General features: G+C 41.8%; 2 protein-coding genes across 6 annotated transcripts in view; both read left to right on the plus strand.

The window, feature by feature from the left end:
* iffo2b (intermediate filament family orphan 2b) overlaps positions 1 to 11,064 on the plus strand; it is a 50,827-nt gene extending 39,763 nt beyond the window's left edge. For 2 of the 4 annotated variants that reach the window (XM_042088814.1, XM_042088816.1), the window contains 6 exons: positions 364 to 534; positions 2,774 to 2,919; positions 3,669 to 3,873; positions 4,503 to 4,601; positions 5,386 to 5,510; positions 6,630 to 11,064. In XM_042088814.1, the coding sequence (XP_041944748.1) occupies positions 364 to 534; positions 2,774 to 2,919; positions 3,669 to 3,873; positions 4,503 to 4,601; positions 5,386 to 5,510; positions 6,630 to 6,735 (852 nt within the window). In that variant the 3' untranslated portion in view covers positions 6,736 to 11,064. The remainder of the gene's footprint in view (positions 1 to 363; positions 535 to 2,773; positions 2,920 to 3,668; positions 3,874 to 4,502; positions 4,602 to 5,385; positions 5,511 to 6,629) is intronic. The other 2 variants (XM_042088815.1, XM_042088818.1) reach the window with 1 other exon arrangement.
* Positions 11,065 to 13,361: 2,297 nt separating this feature from the next.
* Positions 13,362 to 14,696, plus strand: part of aldh4a1 (aldehyde dehydrogenase 4 family, member A1) — a 35,635-nt gene continuing 34,300 nt past the window's right edge. Inside the window, exons 1-2 of one of the 2 annotated variants that reach the window (XM_042088959.1) lie at positions 13,362 to 13,453; positions 14,481 to 14,546. In XM_042088959.1, coding sequence (XP_041944893.1) covers positions 14,506 to 14,546 — 41 coding nt within the window. In that variant the 5' untranslated portion in view covers positions 13,362 to 13,453; positions 14,481 to 14,505. Of the gene's footprint in view, positions 13,454 to 14,359; positions 14,547 to 14,696 lie in introns of those variants that run through there. The other variant, XM_042088960.1, reaches the window with a different exon arrangement.

Genomic DNA, 14,696 nt, shown 5'->3' on the forward strand with positions numbered 1-14,696 from the left:
TTGTCTTTCAGTCTTCAACAGTCTAGCATGAAGTAGAAGTAGAAGAATGTTTTCCTAAAGTAATGTTAATCTAAACTACAGTGACCAAAGGTACGTGGTGAAGTAGAGTCCCGACCCCACTGATCGTGATCGACTCCGTGCATGGTGTTACACTACGACCTCATGTCAGTACTACAATGACACAGCAACATCTACAGATACTTAGAGTGTCTACAAACAATAATATTTGTATTTTTCCAAATACATGTAAACCTCCAAATCTCTTGCAACTCCTTGCAGCAGTTTATAAACGGAGGCCCTAACTGCTAAAGTTAACAGGTCTTACCTCTGCTAACAGAAGCCCACTCTTCTCTCATGGTGTAGCAAATGTCAGAGCTGGACACGAAGATCCAGGAGAAAGCCATGAAGGTGGACATGGACATCTGCCGACGCATCGATATCACAGCCAAGCTGTGTGACGTGGCCCAGCAGAGGAACTCCGAGGACATGTCCCTCATGTTCAATGTCAGCCCGTCCAGAACGTTGCCAGACAGGGTGGGTGAAGCTCGCATCGTCTCTCTCTCTCTCTCTCTCTCTCTCTCTCTATCTTTCTGTCTGTTTCGCTCTCTTTGTCTGTATGTCTGTGTGTGTGTGTGTGTGTGTCAGTCTGCTTCATTCTTTGTCCATGTATAGACACATGCACACACCCATACAGATAGTAGTATACATATATAAGGACTTTCTCTCCTCAACACACACACACATCTCTCAAGAAGAAGTAATTCAGAGGAATGCAAAACACACGCACATACACACACTCATACACACACACACACACACACACACAGACAAGGGGTCATTTGTTTAATTCCGTTTAGCCAACCCAGAGATATTGGCCAAAATGTTAAAGCTATCCCCATCTCAGCAAAAAAACAAGTTACTTGTGAGGTAGCCTATAATGTTCGATCAACTTCTGAAGACGACAAGCACAACAATAGCCTAAATGCATAGCCTAGTGTTTTTGTTTTTAAATAGGCCGCCATCTCCAAAACATATTGAATCGGACCAATCAGGTGCAATGTCCGTGAGGAATCTGGTCAGCAACAACTGTATGTTTAGGTTGCTGTTTCTCCTGAATCTCTTGGCTAAAATAGAAATTTTCCTCAGAATAATTACGAGTGGATAGCCTATTTATGATGACTTCTTGAAGAGGCCAAAAGCCAAAACACAGAGTTATCAGACTAAAGAAAACGGAAACTTTCCTGTACTCACACAGGAAGCGTCTGAACGAGGAAGAAAAACGTTAACTTTTTTATCAAAATTTTATTTCTAGGTCGTTTTACAGTGAAAAACGTCAATGAGTGGTAGGTAAGAGGTTAAGGAATGTGTTCGTTGTGAAATTAGAAAATACATAATTTAGTAATTTTTCCGACCCTCTCTGCATTCAAATCGCTATCTCCAAATGGATTTCCTGATATAGGACTCATTTCGTCGTGGCATACCCCATATGCATAAATCTACTGGTTAAGACACAATATGCCAATTTGTTGTTTGAAGAGGAACCAGGGGGGTATTCTAAATGGAGAATTAAATATTTAATCAAGCATTACGCAAATACGATACCCACTGTGCTACCTAACCACAGTCAAACTATTACATAATATCAGACCTGTACAAATGTCTCTCTCCAGTGCCTCTTTCTCTCTTACACATACTCTCAGATACACATCGGCACACAGACACACATGCACAATGCACATAGACAAAAACACACAAACACACACCTGAGTTACATACCCTGTCTCTTTCGGTGCTCTCCCTCATTCCACACACACACACACACACACACACACACACACACACACACACACACACACACACACACACACACACACACACTCACCTACCACAGGGAGAAGTGCTGATCCGGTGACTTTGCTCAGCTTGCACACAAGGTTATCACATTGCAGTGATGGAGCTGGCCCGAGCCCAACTGCAGCCTGTCAGAAGCAGGCCACATCCAGAGCCCTCCAGCTTGGATCTGGCACCACCAGCAGCACCACCAGCAGCACCAGCAGCAGCAGCAGCAGTCTATCAGCTCCACAATTCTATCACACACACAGAAGCAGGCCAGAGTCCTCCAGCCTCGACTCAACGCCTCAGCAGCAGCAGCAGCAGTCTATCAGCTCCACAATTCTATCACACACACAGAAGCAGGCCAGAGTCCTCCAGCCTCGACTCAACACCCCAGCAGCAGCAGCAGCAGTAGTCTATCAGTCTGACATAATAATATTACAGACACATTTAGATCAGGGTATCTGGACAGTAAAATGTCATTTATTAGGTGAAATAACCTGACTAGACATTATGAACTTGATAGTACATCTACAGTGACTGCATATCATGCAAGAATAATATTTAGTGTGATACAGCCACAGTGAGTGTTGGCTATCAGAGCAGCATCTATGTCAGGATAGTAAAACTGGATCCAGCCTCAGAGTCTATCATAAGACACATAAACAGAATCCACTGTTGTGAATCATAGTAACAGTGCAGCCTATAGGCAGTGTATCACAGAGGTATCACATTAGTTACTGGACATCAGATCAAATCATCACCAGACATAATAATAATATTGCAGCCACAGCCATAACACCCAGGCCTGCACATCATAATGGTTTTCACAATGTTAGATCCGGCTTTCACAAGGTTGAGCTGAACTTGACAGTAAGATTGCCTATATGTCAGATTATCTGTATTTAGATGCGTGTGTGTGTGTGTGTGTGTTTTGTAGGGGGCAGTAGCATGCAGAAGGAAGGAGCGTAAGGTGACGTCAGACGAGGAGAGTTCTGAGATGGACGCTGATCCTAGCACATCAGAGGAGGAGGTGCCTGGCTCCCTCAACATCACGGACGAGATGAAACGCATGCTCAACCAGCTGTGAGTCACACCTCAACTCTTAACTTTAACCTTTAACCTCTACAGGCTCATCATGACTGAGGGTTAGTCAAGTCGGTTCCATTCAAGTACTGATAATACATTCCTGCCCAAATGCAATGTGGCAAAAACAAACAGCACTCTTTTCAAAACTAGATCTGAGCCGTCTAATTTTATCATTGGTGACCTTATGAAAACTAGCCATTAGTTGCCTATGGTGAGGAGCCATTACTGTACAACACATTCACTGCAGCTGTTTCCTAGAGCAGGCTGTTTGCAGAGTCTGATGTCATTCTGCTGTAGAGTTCCACCCACTGGTGATACGTGGTACTGCATTAATACTGAACATAAAAGCACTCTGCTGAGTTCACAGAGTTCACATTCATATATCAAGTCCAGCTAACAGTGAGACTAATGCTGTGGAGTAGGCATATTTAATATGGCTCTTTTTGTATGGATCTCATGAGAGGATGTACTCACGCCAGTGTAAGTGTCCAGTGTGTGACCTCTGGTGCTGTCCTTGCTGTGGTGTGTGTGTAGCCTACACTCTGCAGTGTGTCTCTACTGCTGCATGCACTCTTCACTTTCTTCTCTCTGTCTCTTTGCATGGACTTCTTCTGCATGTGTGTCCGTGTTGTGTGTGTATGTGTGTGTGTTGTGTTCACTTCCTTTTTCTCCTTCTCTTTGTTTTCTCCCCTCCTGTTCTCTCTTTTCCTCCTGTCCTCTCCTCCTCTCATCCTCCCGCCACACAGCCATTGCTCTGACACCTCCCTTATTGCCAGGAAAGAGACGTTCGACATCGACGACGACGACTGTGACAGTCTGACGTGGGAGGAGAACGAGGAGACCCTGCTGCTGTGGGAGGACTTCACCAACTACAACGTGCCGTATGCCTTCAACAACAACAACAACAACAACCCCGGCACAGTGGAGAGCCTCGGGGAGAGTGGAGAGCCTGTAAGGCTTCACACCGCTCGACATATCAGCACACCTACACAGTTACTCAGTCACATGAGCTCCGACTATGTCTGAACTAGTACTTCCACTCCTTTAGAGTGGTATGTAGATAGAGCTCACAGTGTTTTTAGTTAAGTATTCATATTTCAGTGATGTTAAATGGAATTTGTGAGCTGGTTTTATGAAGACATTCAGCCTAGTCCAGTATTAAATGCTCAAACGTTGTCCGTAGACACTAATGCCAAGACAGTACAGGCACTCATAACACTAAAAGGTCAGCATCAATCAAATCAACTGTTACAGCAATAAATGGGGAATATACTGTTTTCAGTCCACAGGAGTGCTGCTAGAAATATTTGGCCCTGTGAATGAATATAATATTGGGCCTTCCCAGTAATAATGATGATGGTCATTAAATTCTATGGGGGCCTCTATCAGTACAGGACCCTTTGAATCGTAACCCTCCTCCCCTTACAACACCCCTATTGGTCCGTGTCTGGGCATCGCACCTGTGTTTGTGCTTAGTCTGGAGGGTATAGTCCAGAGTTCATGGAGTCCATAAGTTGCTCCTTCGGCACAGTTTCCATAGGGGGCGCTAAAGAGTCTGCTGTGCTGCCTGTGTCCCTCAGGTGTCCCAGGAGGGGAGTTTGGGCAGCCTGATCGACGAGACCGAGACTCTGTTCAAGAACAGAGAGCAGGAGTACCAGAAGACCATTGGAGAGATTGAGGTGAGTCAGAAGACTTTGACATGTTCATATGGAATGAATAACTTAATAAATCAGTGAATCAGGGGAATCAATGAATAGACAAGTCAGTGAAGCATAATAAGTATTGAATAAATAAATTAACTTTCTCTGATTTTCCATATGTGACATCATTGCTGTGAAATGAAATTAAAATTAAATGTATTCTCGGACACTTGCAGTAGAGAATTATGGAGAGATTGATCTGGATTTGTTTGACTTTGTCCAGTTCCCTCGTGTCCTTGTGATAAGGCATCCGTCTTGATTGGTTGAGGTTTCTGAGTGACTCTGATTTGTTCTCTGCTGATGTTCTGTCCTGATTTGTGAGAAGTAATGCATCTTGCCAGAGCGCATACCTATCCCCAATACATCTTTTTCTGAACTGTCTTTGTCTCTTTCTTTCCATCTTTCTTTTTCTCTCTATCTCTCTCTCACTCTACTTGTCACTGTTCTGTACCACTCTTCAACTTCTCTCTCACCCCCCGCCCCCCTTTTTTTCCCTTCCTCTTGCCTTGGTCCCTCCCTGTATAATGTTGCGCATGATGGGCAAATGGGCATAATGGACCAATGAAAGTGGAATGGTGGAAATAGGGGCGGTTTGATTGGGATTTCAGCACTGCATGTGTTTTATTGATGCAATCATGTAAGAAAGCGAGTCAGTGGTCTAATGAAGGAGCGCTAAACCTCTCCATCATTCTTTCTCTCTCCCTCTCTTTATCCCTGTCCGCCTCTCCCTCCCTCTATCTCTCTCCCGCTCTCCCTCTCTCAGGAGGAGTTGGCCACGGCTAAGTCAGACATGAACAGACACCTGCATGAGTACATGGAGATGTGCAGCATGAAGAGAGGCCTGGATGTGCAGATGGAGACCTGCAGGAGGATGATCAAGGGGGGCAGGTAGGCCTACCACACTCATCTCATCTCACCTCATCTCATCTAAGGTTAAGGTTAAGGCAGAGACTTTCTAATGAGGAGACACAGCACTCAAAAAATACTCTATAGAAATGCATGGGGCTAGTTTGTCAGGCCAATATGGCCGTTGTCTACACCTATCCCACCCCTTCCTCGGCAAAACGTAGACATGTGAATACATTGAGCCAATCATATGGTGTGTTGTGAAGACATCGTGCCAATCATGTGTTGTGATCTCGCCGCTGGAGCAAGATTGGTGTCGTGAAGCCTTGCGCACGCGCAGTTCGACCCAAAGACTGTGCCCGATGAGTGCCCATAAAACGTTGGTATATGGCCGCCGAGTGGAGGGACTTGCCTAAAAGGACTTTGGTTAAGGTTATAAATAAGGTTATAAATAGAATAGATTAAGGTTATAAATAAGGTTATAAATAGAATAGATTAAGGTTATAAATAAGGTTATAAATAGAATAGGTTAAGGTTATAAATAAGGTTATAAATAGAATAGATTAAGGTTATAAATAAGGTTATAAATAGAATAGATTAAGGTTATAAATAAGGTTATAAATAGAATAGGTTAAGGTTATAAATAAGGTTATAAATAGAATAGATTAAGGTTATAAATAATGTTATAAATAGAATAGATTAAGGTTATAAATAAGGTTATAAATAGAATAGATTAAGGTTATAAATAATGTATTCTCCCTCTGTATTATCTGTACTGTTGCAGTTCAAACCAATAGATCTGAGGATTGCTGTTTATAGATCATTAGATAGGGTGCAGCGTAAATCACTGTTGATGTCATGACTAATCAAATTTCATTTCAACATTATTAAAAGACAAGGTCAAAGATGTTTTTTCTTTTTCCCCACCTCTCCCTCACCCCTCTGCCTCTTCTTTTCTCTCTTCTGTTCTGTTTCTCTGTTCATCCTTTTCTGTGGGTCTTCTGTATTTCTGTATTCCGTCCCTGTTTCTTTCTTATCATTCAACTCCTTCTCTCCCTCTATCCCTCCTTCTTCCCTCTCTCTCTCTCTCTCTCTCTCTCTCTCTCTCTCTGTCTCTGTCCTCCCATCCCTTCTGTATTGCTCTCTCTCCCTCCCTGGCAGAAACTCTCCTTCCGTCAGCTCAGTGGCCAGCAGTGACTCAGGGAACACTGATGAGATCCAGGACGAGTTGGAAAAGGACGGCGAAGTGGAGGGACCAGTCAGCTGATTCCAGCTGCATCTGGCCCCGCCCACCCCTCCTCACACAAGGACAGCCAGCCAATGAGCTTCTTTTTTGGCTCCTGGGCAACCCAGCGTTCCGCTGGCGGCCTCTACCAATCCCAGGCCACGGCCATATGACGGACAGGTCTCGACCCGACCCACCACACAAAGAATTGGTGCTTAAAAAATCTCCACTCCAGCGGAGAGTGGTGGTGAGGAGGGGTGTGTTTTTTATGCCCCCTTTTGCTTCTCGAGTGTTTAAAGTAACAAAACGTAGAACCGTTAAAAGCTGCACGCGTCACGTCGTGTCGCGCTGTGTCGTGACCGTGTTTCCTGATCTGCCAGCCACCCCCACTGGGCTCCACACTGACCTCACAGAGCCAACACACCCCCATACACCTGTCAATCAAAACCACCTGCCAATCAAAGCTAGTCCTCTTCAGACTTCATGATAAAAGTACCCTCTCCACTCTGAAATCACAGTACAGTGCTCAAACACCCAGATAGCTACTAGGGTTGCTTTCACACCTACCTTGTTTGGCCTGGACCTTCAGACCTTTCAGTTTGGTCTGGACCTTCAATAGCAGGTATGAAAGGGCCCTTGGCCATGATACCGCGGTACACACCCAAATATCAAAATCTGGTTTGACCCTCTACTTTGACCCTCTAATGACAGACAACTACTCATCAAGCACTACACTACTCAAACAACAGGCACAGAACTTACTAGCACAGTAAAAAGAACAGCTCTGCTTTCTGAACGGTGGCGCATGGGACAGATCAGCTCAGACATTGTTTCCACTTTCACCAAGAAAATGCAATGGCTGACACTGGTATGGCCCTAGTCTTGGTCTCCTGTTGATCCAGAGCAGAGCCAGGCCAGAGTGGTTTACTGTGTGCCCCCTCATGTTCCCCCTCTGTCAGGTCTCAATGGGAGCTGGGTGGTGTGTGTGTGTGTGTGTGTGTGTGTGTGTGTGTGTGTGTGTGTGTGTGTGTGTGTGTGTGTGTGTGTGTGTGTGTGTGTGTGTGTGTGTGTGTGCAGAACAGTGTAGGTTCTGCCCAAGGAATGCTCTGTTCAAAAGTTCTATGCAATCGGATAGCCTTATTTCAGGACAGATGGTTTCGTTATTTGCCTTTGATTAGCTGGACAGATGTGTGTACCTGTTCAACATTGTGTGTCTGTGTGAGGACAGCAAGTATGGAACAGTGCCCCCCCCCCCCCCCCCCCCCAACACACACACACACACACACACACACACACACACACACACACACACACACACACACACACACACACACACACACACACACGCATACAGAGACAATGTTACTCACCACATAAAATATCAAATTATTCAGTTATATTCAGGTACAGAGCTAAGAAAACCAGTAGCAATGATCTCCCAACTGAACCAAGTCATACATTTCCATATTTACAAGCCCATCAAATCTCAGCCACTCTGAGACAGGATCTGTGACAGGATCCTATGCATTGGAATGTAATAAATGGACTTACACTAATCTTTAAAATACAGAATGTCTTACGTAGGTCTATTGTGGCTGTAAAGAGTTTACCTGTCTGAGTTCACATATTTGTTTCATTATACGTCAAATCAGTGTTAGCCTTACAACACTGTTAGTGGGCTAACATAATCAACCATTTAAGTTGTATCATTATGACCAGCAGGGGGCATTGTTTCATACTGATGGCCGTCCTTTGAGGTGTTATACTGTTGAGTGCAGGGCGCTATTAAATGTATATAGAAGTCTTTGGCATGTCATACCTTAGTGGCCTTTCAGTTCATTCAGTATGATTTATCACTATGATAATCACTGTGTTCTGTGTTTGTTTGATTGCATTTAATCTCTTGGTTGTTTTTGGTTGCTTTAGAATTTTGATGCATAATTGACAGGTAAACTGGCAAAGCATGGGGTAACAAGGAATATTTTAGCTTGATGTAAGATAAAAGGATCTCCATCAGAGATTGAGAGTCAATGATATATGTATAAAAAGGCTCTGAAATTCCCTCTTTTCATTTTCAAGATGCACAATATATTTACCCTATACACTTTCTTTTTAGTGAACTCTGGGCTCTACCCTAATCCACTCTGATTATTTGTCATATAAAGGGGTTTTATTTCATTTGTTTTTGATGTGTTTATGTTTGTTTTGGAGCAGTGTGTAAAATGAAACTCTGCTCTCCAAATGTTTTCTCTGATGTGTTATCCTCTCTGAGAGTATTGTTGATTATGGATGAGCCGAGGGCACATGTAGGGCTATATGGAAGTGCTCTTGGAGAATTGTGTATAATGATTGATTTGACTTGCAAGTCTTACATATGGATGTTAGTAAGATAATGCTATGATTTGTCATAGTATACAGTTTTTCTCCACATGTCCATAGCAAGACATAATCTGGTAATCTGGTCACACACACACACACACACACACACACACACACACACACACACACACACACGCACACTCCAAATAAAGGCAAAGCCAGCATTCAGTACTTTTGAGAAACATTCAGAAATTCAGTATTTCAGAAACCAAGATCAGCGAGTCCTCCTTAAAGGTTTTGTCCCAGAATTTGAGCTACCCAAAGATGTTCTTACTAAAGTTAGGTTAACTCAGAGATCTTGCTTTGCGGAACATCCCCCAATTTCATCACACGCTTTTGGCATAGTGTTACAATGAGAGGCGTGTCGAGATTGAAGTTTGACTGAACTAAGTGTTTCTCCCAGAGACAGCGGCTGCAAGAACTCAGAGCACGAATTGTTCATAAATATAAGTATATAAGTATATATATACATAAATTACTATATATTTTTTGTGATAAAAGAAACCAAACTACAGCAAAGAGACAAATTGACAAGAAAGAATGTTTCCTAAAACATGATTGTAATTATGTGACATGGTGTATTGAGAAAAGTGACACATGAAAAATATAGAGTCCTCTGTAGGATGTGTTAACAAGTGCTATGTGTTCCACTGGACTATCAAGATCATGGATGGACGGATGTGTTTAGGGGCCTTTAGTGCTGGACATTCAGACCATTGCATAGCACAATTAAAGCAAGTGTGTAGAATGATAAACATTGTATCTGTTTAAGATTTGATTTGTTTGTGATGGGAAATGTAAGTCTTTGCAGGAGAGTAAACTGGATTCATGTTTTGTTGAAATACAGTAGTGCTACAGAAGTCTGCAAAATCCTTTAGTAGGATATTTTCATACATGTTGCTGCTGGACAAAGAATAAACCCATATTGTCATTTCTCAATGTGGAAACTCCTGAAGAAAGTCACTCTTGTCGGTCATCCTGACTAGCCTGCATGAGGTGGCAAGGCAACCATCCCTATATTTTTTATCAAATATTTTTTTTTCCCCATACTTTGTAAGACTTGTGAATCAGATTTTTTGTAAATGACTGCATGAGATCCGTGGTACAGAGACACCAGATCTACCATGAATGAGAGAAGTGTATTCACAATGTGTACATCTTTCAGCTGAATGTACTGTACTATAAATCCACACAAGAGGGTGTTTGGAAACACACACACACACACACAGGCCCACTCACACATATGCTGCTCAGTGCATTTTCAGCACAGCTATTCTCTTAAGCCGCCATAGCACCCTGTCATGTGTCATGCTTTGAGAGTGAAGTTCCTGGAGTGGATCACCAGGGCTTCTTGTCCCCACTGATTGTCCTGAGTGACTACACAGTGTGCCATATCCAGAGGGTTGTGTGGCTAGAGACTGCTGAACGCCCACACACATCTTCTGCAGTGGGCTTGGGATGTGCTAAAAACCAGGCAAGAGCATACAGATCTGGGTGACACTTTATTTGGATGGTTCCCAGACTTTCTAGCTTGCTGTTGAAACTCTGTTGACTACAATTTGTGAACAAAGTTCCGTTTTCTCAAGGTACTCAAGGTATATCCAGTGAACAATGAGAAAGAATGAACTTGAAATTCAACAAACCAGCTGTACAGTCTCTGCAGGCAAACTGTCCTAATAAAGTAGGCTACCCAGATCTGACCTGCAGTCACCAGTTATCCGGCGTGTTTTTCTCTCACTGGTTTCCCATGCAAACTCCAGAAAGTGGTGGTGGTCTTTGCGTCACTTACTCAAATATTTTGGCTCAAAGAGTTTTGTCAGAAAATATGTATATGTATTTGGACAATTTCTTTGTAGAAACCATTGTACAAATTGTTTCTGAGACAAATGACTACCATTTGCATTTGTTTTATGTTGGGGAGAAGGGTATATAGAAGATGAATGTATCTGGTGTTTGGTTAAACAAAAAAAATAATAAAACAGTTTACCTTAACGGACTGTGGTTTATGATCATATTATGACCAGCTATATCATTGGTTCTCAAAGTGTGGGGCGGGCCCCACTATAGAATACTAGTAGAATAGAGACATGTCAGGTGGGGCGCAATGAACAGGAGGAAATGTGTGTTTTTTTTTTTTAATCTTTAATAATGTTTTGTTTTTTTTACAAGATCATAGATTTAAAACAAAATAGCCACACACAAACATACTGTAGGAGTCATGAACAGACCGACATATTAATTAAAATAGCATCTGATCCAGCGGACCAAGACAGGAACAATTTTTTTAACATTATCATTTTGCCGAGTTGATGGGGTCAGGTGCTTGAAAATTCCCTACTTCCAAAGTGGGGAATGACAGAAAAAGTTTGCGAACCACTGAGCTATATGGTCTTTCAGTGAACATATATCATAAAGATTCCTCTTCTTCCAAAAAAAAAGAAAACAAATCAAATGCCTTTATTATCATGACAAGGTCCTATTAAACAGGCATGAAGCCAAAACATATAGTCATTTTCAATATGGCCATAACACAAAGGCATTTTGGCATTTCCTGGATTTGTTATGTCTATCCCACCCAAAGAGCAACTCAAACAATGCTGAATGCAGGAACATTTCTTGAACATATGAAATGCATTTATTTAAAGAAAATCAGCAAATTTGGTAAAGAAATGAACCATCACACACAATTTATCTGTGAATAAAGCAAGTGGGAATAACTTTTCTATATTATCTTGTAATGTTACAGGATAGCCTACAGTTGTGTTTAAATATAAGCTATTGCAAGTAGAACTGATGGTAGGCCTATATAATGTTCAATACACACCCATAAATTGATCTATTTGTTGAATCACTGAACAGTGGGTAGAATTAAGCTTCATCAGGACTGAGGTTAGCTTTAAAATAATTTTAATAGGCCTACCTATAGGCTATGGTGCATCACTTGTCTAGGCCTACTGCAAGTCCAGAACCTTAGTCAAATAGGGATTTTAAAAAATGAATCTAAAACTTTGCTGAGATATCGAAAATCCACTGCTATCCATAGCTAAAATACATTCCTCCAAACTATAGGCTAAAAGATATTTGAACTCTTCATCTAGGCTATGTAGGCTAGAGGCTAATGTCAGTGAATGCCATCGTGAATTATTTAACTGTCCTCAAAAACATTAAAGCCTAGTAGGCGTAGGCTAAACCTGAACCCATGAGACTCTCTATACGGCTCTGGCCTTTCTTCAATAGGTCAACAATGTAGGGGAGACCGGGGACAGTTGCAACACTTTTTGCATTTGGCTCTGTTACTCAGAGACGGTTTGGATTAGACAAATAATTTTTTTATAATACACTTACATATGTCTGTTAATAGTCTAAACCATTTAAAGATAATTACAGAATCTACATTTTTCACAATTTGCATTTGAATGTAAGGAGTCAGATGTTGCAACTGACCCCGGGACAGTTGCAACATTGTTTGGGGATGGTTGCAACATGTTAAAAATACAATATATTACAATATATGTCAGTGCAGCAAAATGATTATTTTTGTATGTAAATACAAGTTATGTAAGTTATAATAATATTACATTGTTATTTATTCACCAGCTTTGATTAGATGACAATTATAGATTTGTCTAGATGAGTAGGCCTTATGTGCAGATATCAAATATTGAAATTGATATAAAATACAGTAGGACTTTAGTGACATAGGAAGAATGGAACAATTTGGGAGGCAATTCACTTTTATTTAGACTATTGTCATGTAAAACATGTTTTTAAAAATATATATTTTATATTATCATATTTATGCATTGTACGGGACTGTATGGGGACAGTTGCAACTGTTGCAACTGTCCCCTTTCCTGTCAGCCATGATAAAACCTCATGTGCTAGCTAAACAAGGGGACCTTGACACATGCTAACCATAGTAGCTTAAAGTTAACATATCACTCATTTAAATCATATAAGTTTGAGCTGAATCACAAAAACAGTGACAGCAGTTTAACAGAAACAAAGCTCAAGAAAATAAATACTTTCATACCTAAAAAACAGTTTTTTTACAAGAAATCCTGGAGCAGTTCAGAAATCTCCTTGCTTTTTCTCTGCTGGGGGGGGGGGGGGGGGCATCCAACTGAGCATATGCAGTGTGAGTGTCATCACTCTACCTTGTTTCTGATGGGAGAAAATTGACATGTTGCAACCATCCCCTGTTGCAACTGTCCCCGGTCTCCCCTAGGCTACGTAATAATAACATTATTTGAAAGGCCTCAACTTTGAAACGAAGCAGGATTCATTCACTCACAGACCTGCATAACATCGCAGAGGAGGCAGCTGCGCGTGGAGCTGGAGCGGCACTCATCATGCAGTGACCCCTACACTCCAGTCATATGTGCGTTAAAAAAACAGATGTTGACTAGTCAAAGTCTTTATGGGTGTTTAATCTACGGCATATTCATAAGGTCTAAATTCATCAACGACGACCAATCGCACTTAGCGCATAGGCCTACTGCCCCTCTTTTTCATGAAAAGCTATAACAATTAGGCGTAGGTCTATAGAAAGACTGCTAAACGGAAATATTATGTATTAGGCTATTTTCCACCACTCTTTCTATGCTTTCTTAAAACCCTACTGTGTTAGTTTCATATTTACTAGTTTTGTGTTCCCGGTCAAAAATGACCGCTGCATTATAACTTGTTATAAATCCATAGTAACATATATATTATCATCTAATCTTGTGATAGACCTTTGTATCAACTTATGTTCTATTGGATATTAGCCTACTAGTTTTAAACTTCCACTCATGCAAGTCAGAAAGGGGAATACTAGGAAATGTTCTAGTGGAGGCTGTCATAGACAAGGGAGGGGGGGGGGGGGGGGTTTAATGTACAGAAACACACATACAGTTCCATCTGACCATAACGTTAAAGATTAATTGAAATGAATGTCTACACATGATCTTTATAAATAGACCATTTGAGCCAGGGAAGGCTGGAATCTAATTGGCTGAGGAGGTAGGACTTATCTTCCTCTGAATGGCCACTCACTGACTCGCCTCCTGTACGTTCCACTTTTTACCCGGAGGGGAACACATTAGGATAATTGTAGCCTACTGTTGTGTCAACGCGGTCTTTCAATAGATGTTACACTTTACATTTTATTTTAATCATGGTACTTCATTATCATTGACATAAATGAATTAATGTATTAAATGATTATCCTTTTGTAAGTAAGTTTGGCATACACTGTCACGTGTGCCCCCTCATTCAACCTTGGTACGTTCTGATCCGTGCGTTCGCTGTAGATAGCGACTCTGATATCCCGAGACTGGGGCTGTGTATTTTATCAGCGATTGACAGATAGCTGATAGGTCCACACATTTGAGTTCATTTCTCATTGACTTTCCAATTCCTCACAGAGATCTCCATCACTCACTTGTCACCATGCTGCGACTGAGATCCGGGCTTTGCCAGTCTTGGAGGGGGTATGTATCCTTCCCAGCTCACATGGGCAAGCACACGACCTTACTAAACAAGGCTACCTTTGACTTAATTAAGTGACATTTGCTTTCATTAAGGGCCATTAAGAGATAGACGTGGTGTCATTGGAGGTGATTGAGCACGCGCGGGGCGCA

This window comes from Alosa sapidissima, chromosome 4 (assembly GCF_018492685.1).
Source record: "Alosa sapidissima isolate fAloSap1 chromosome 4, fAloSap1.pri, whole genome shotgun sequence".
NCBI classification, from domain to species: Eukaryota; Metazoa; Chordata; class Actinopteri; order Clupeiformes; family Clupeidae; genus Alosa; species Alosa sapidissima.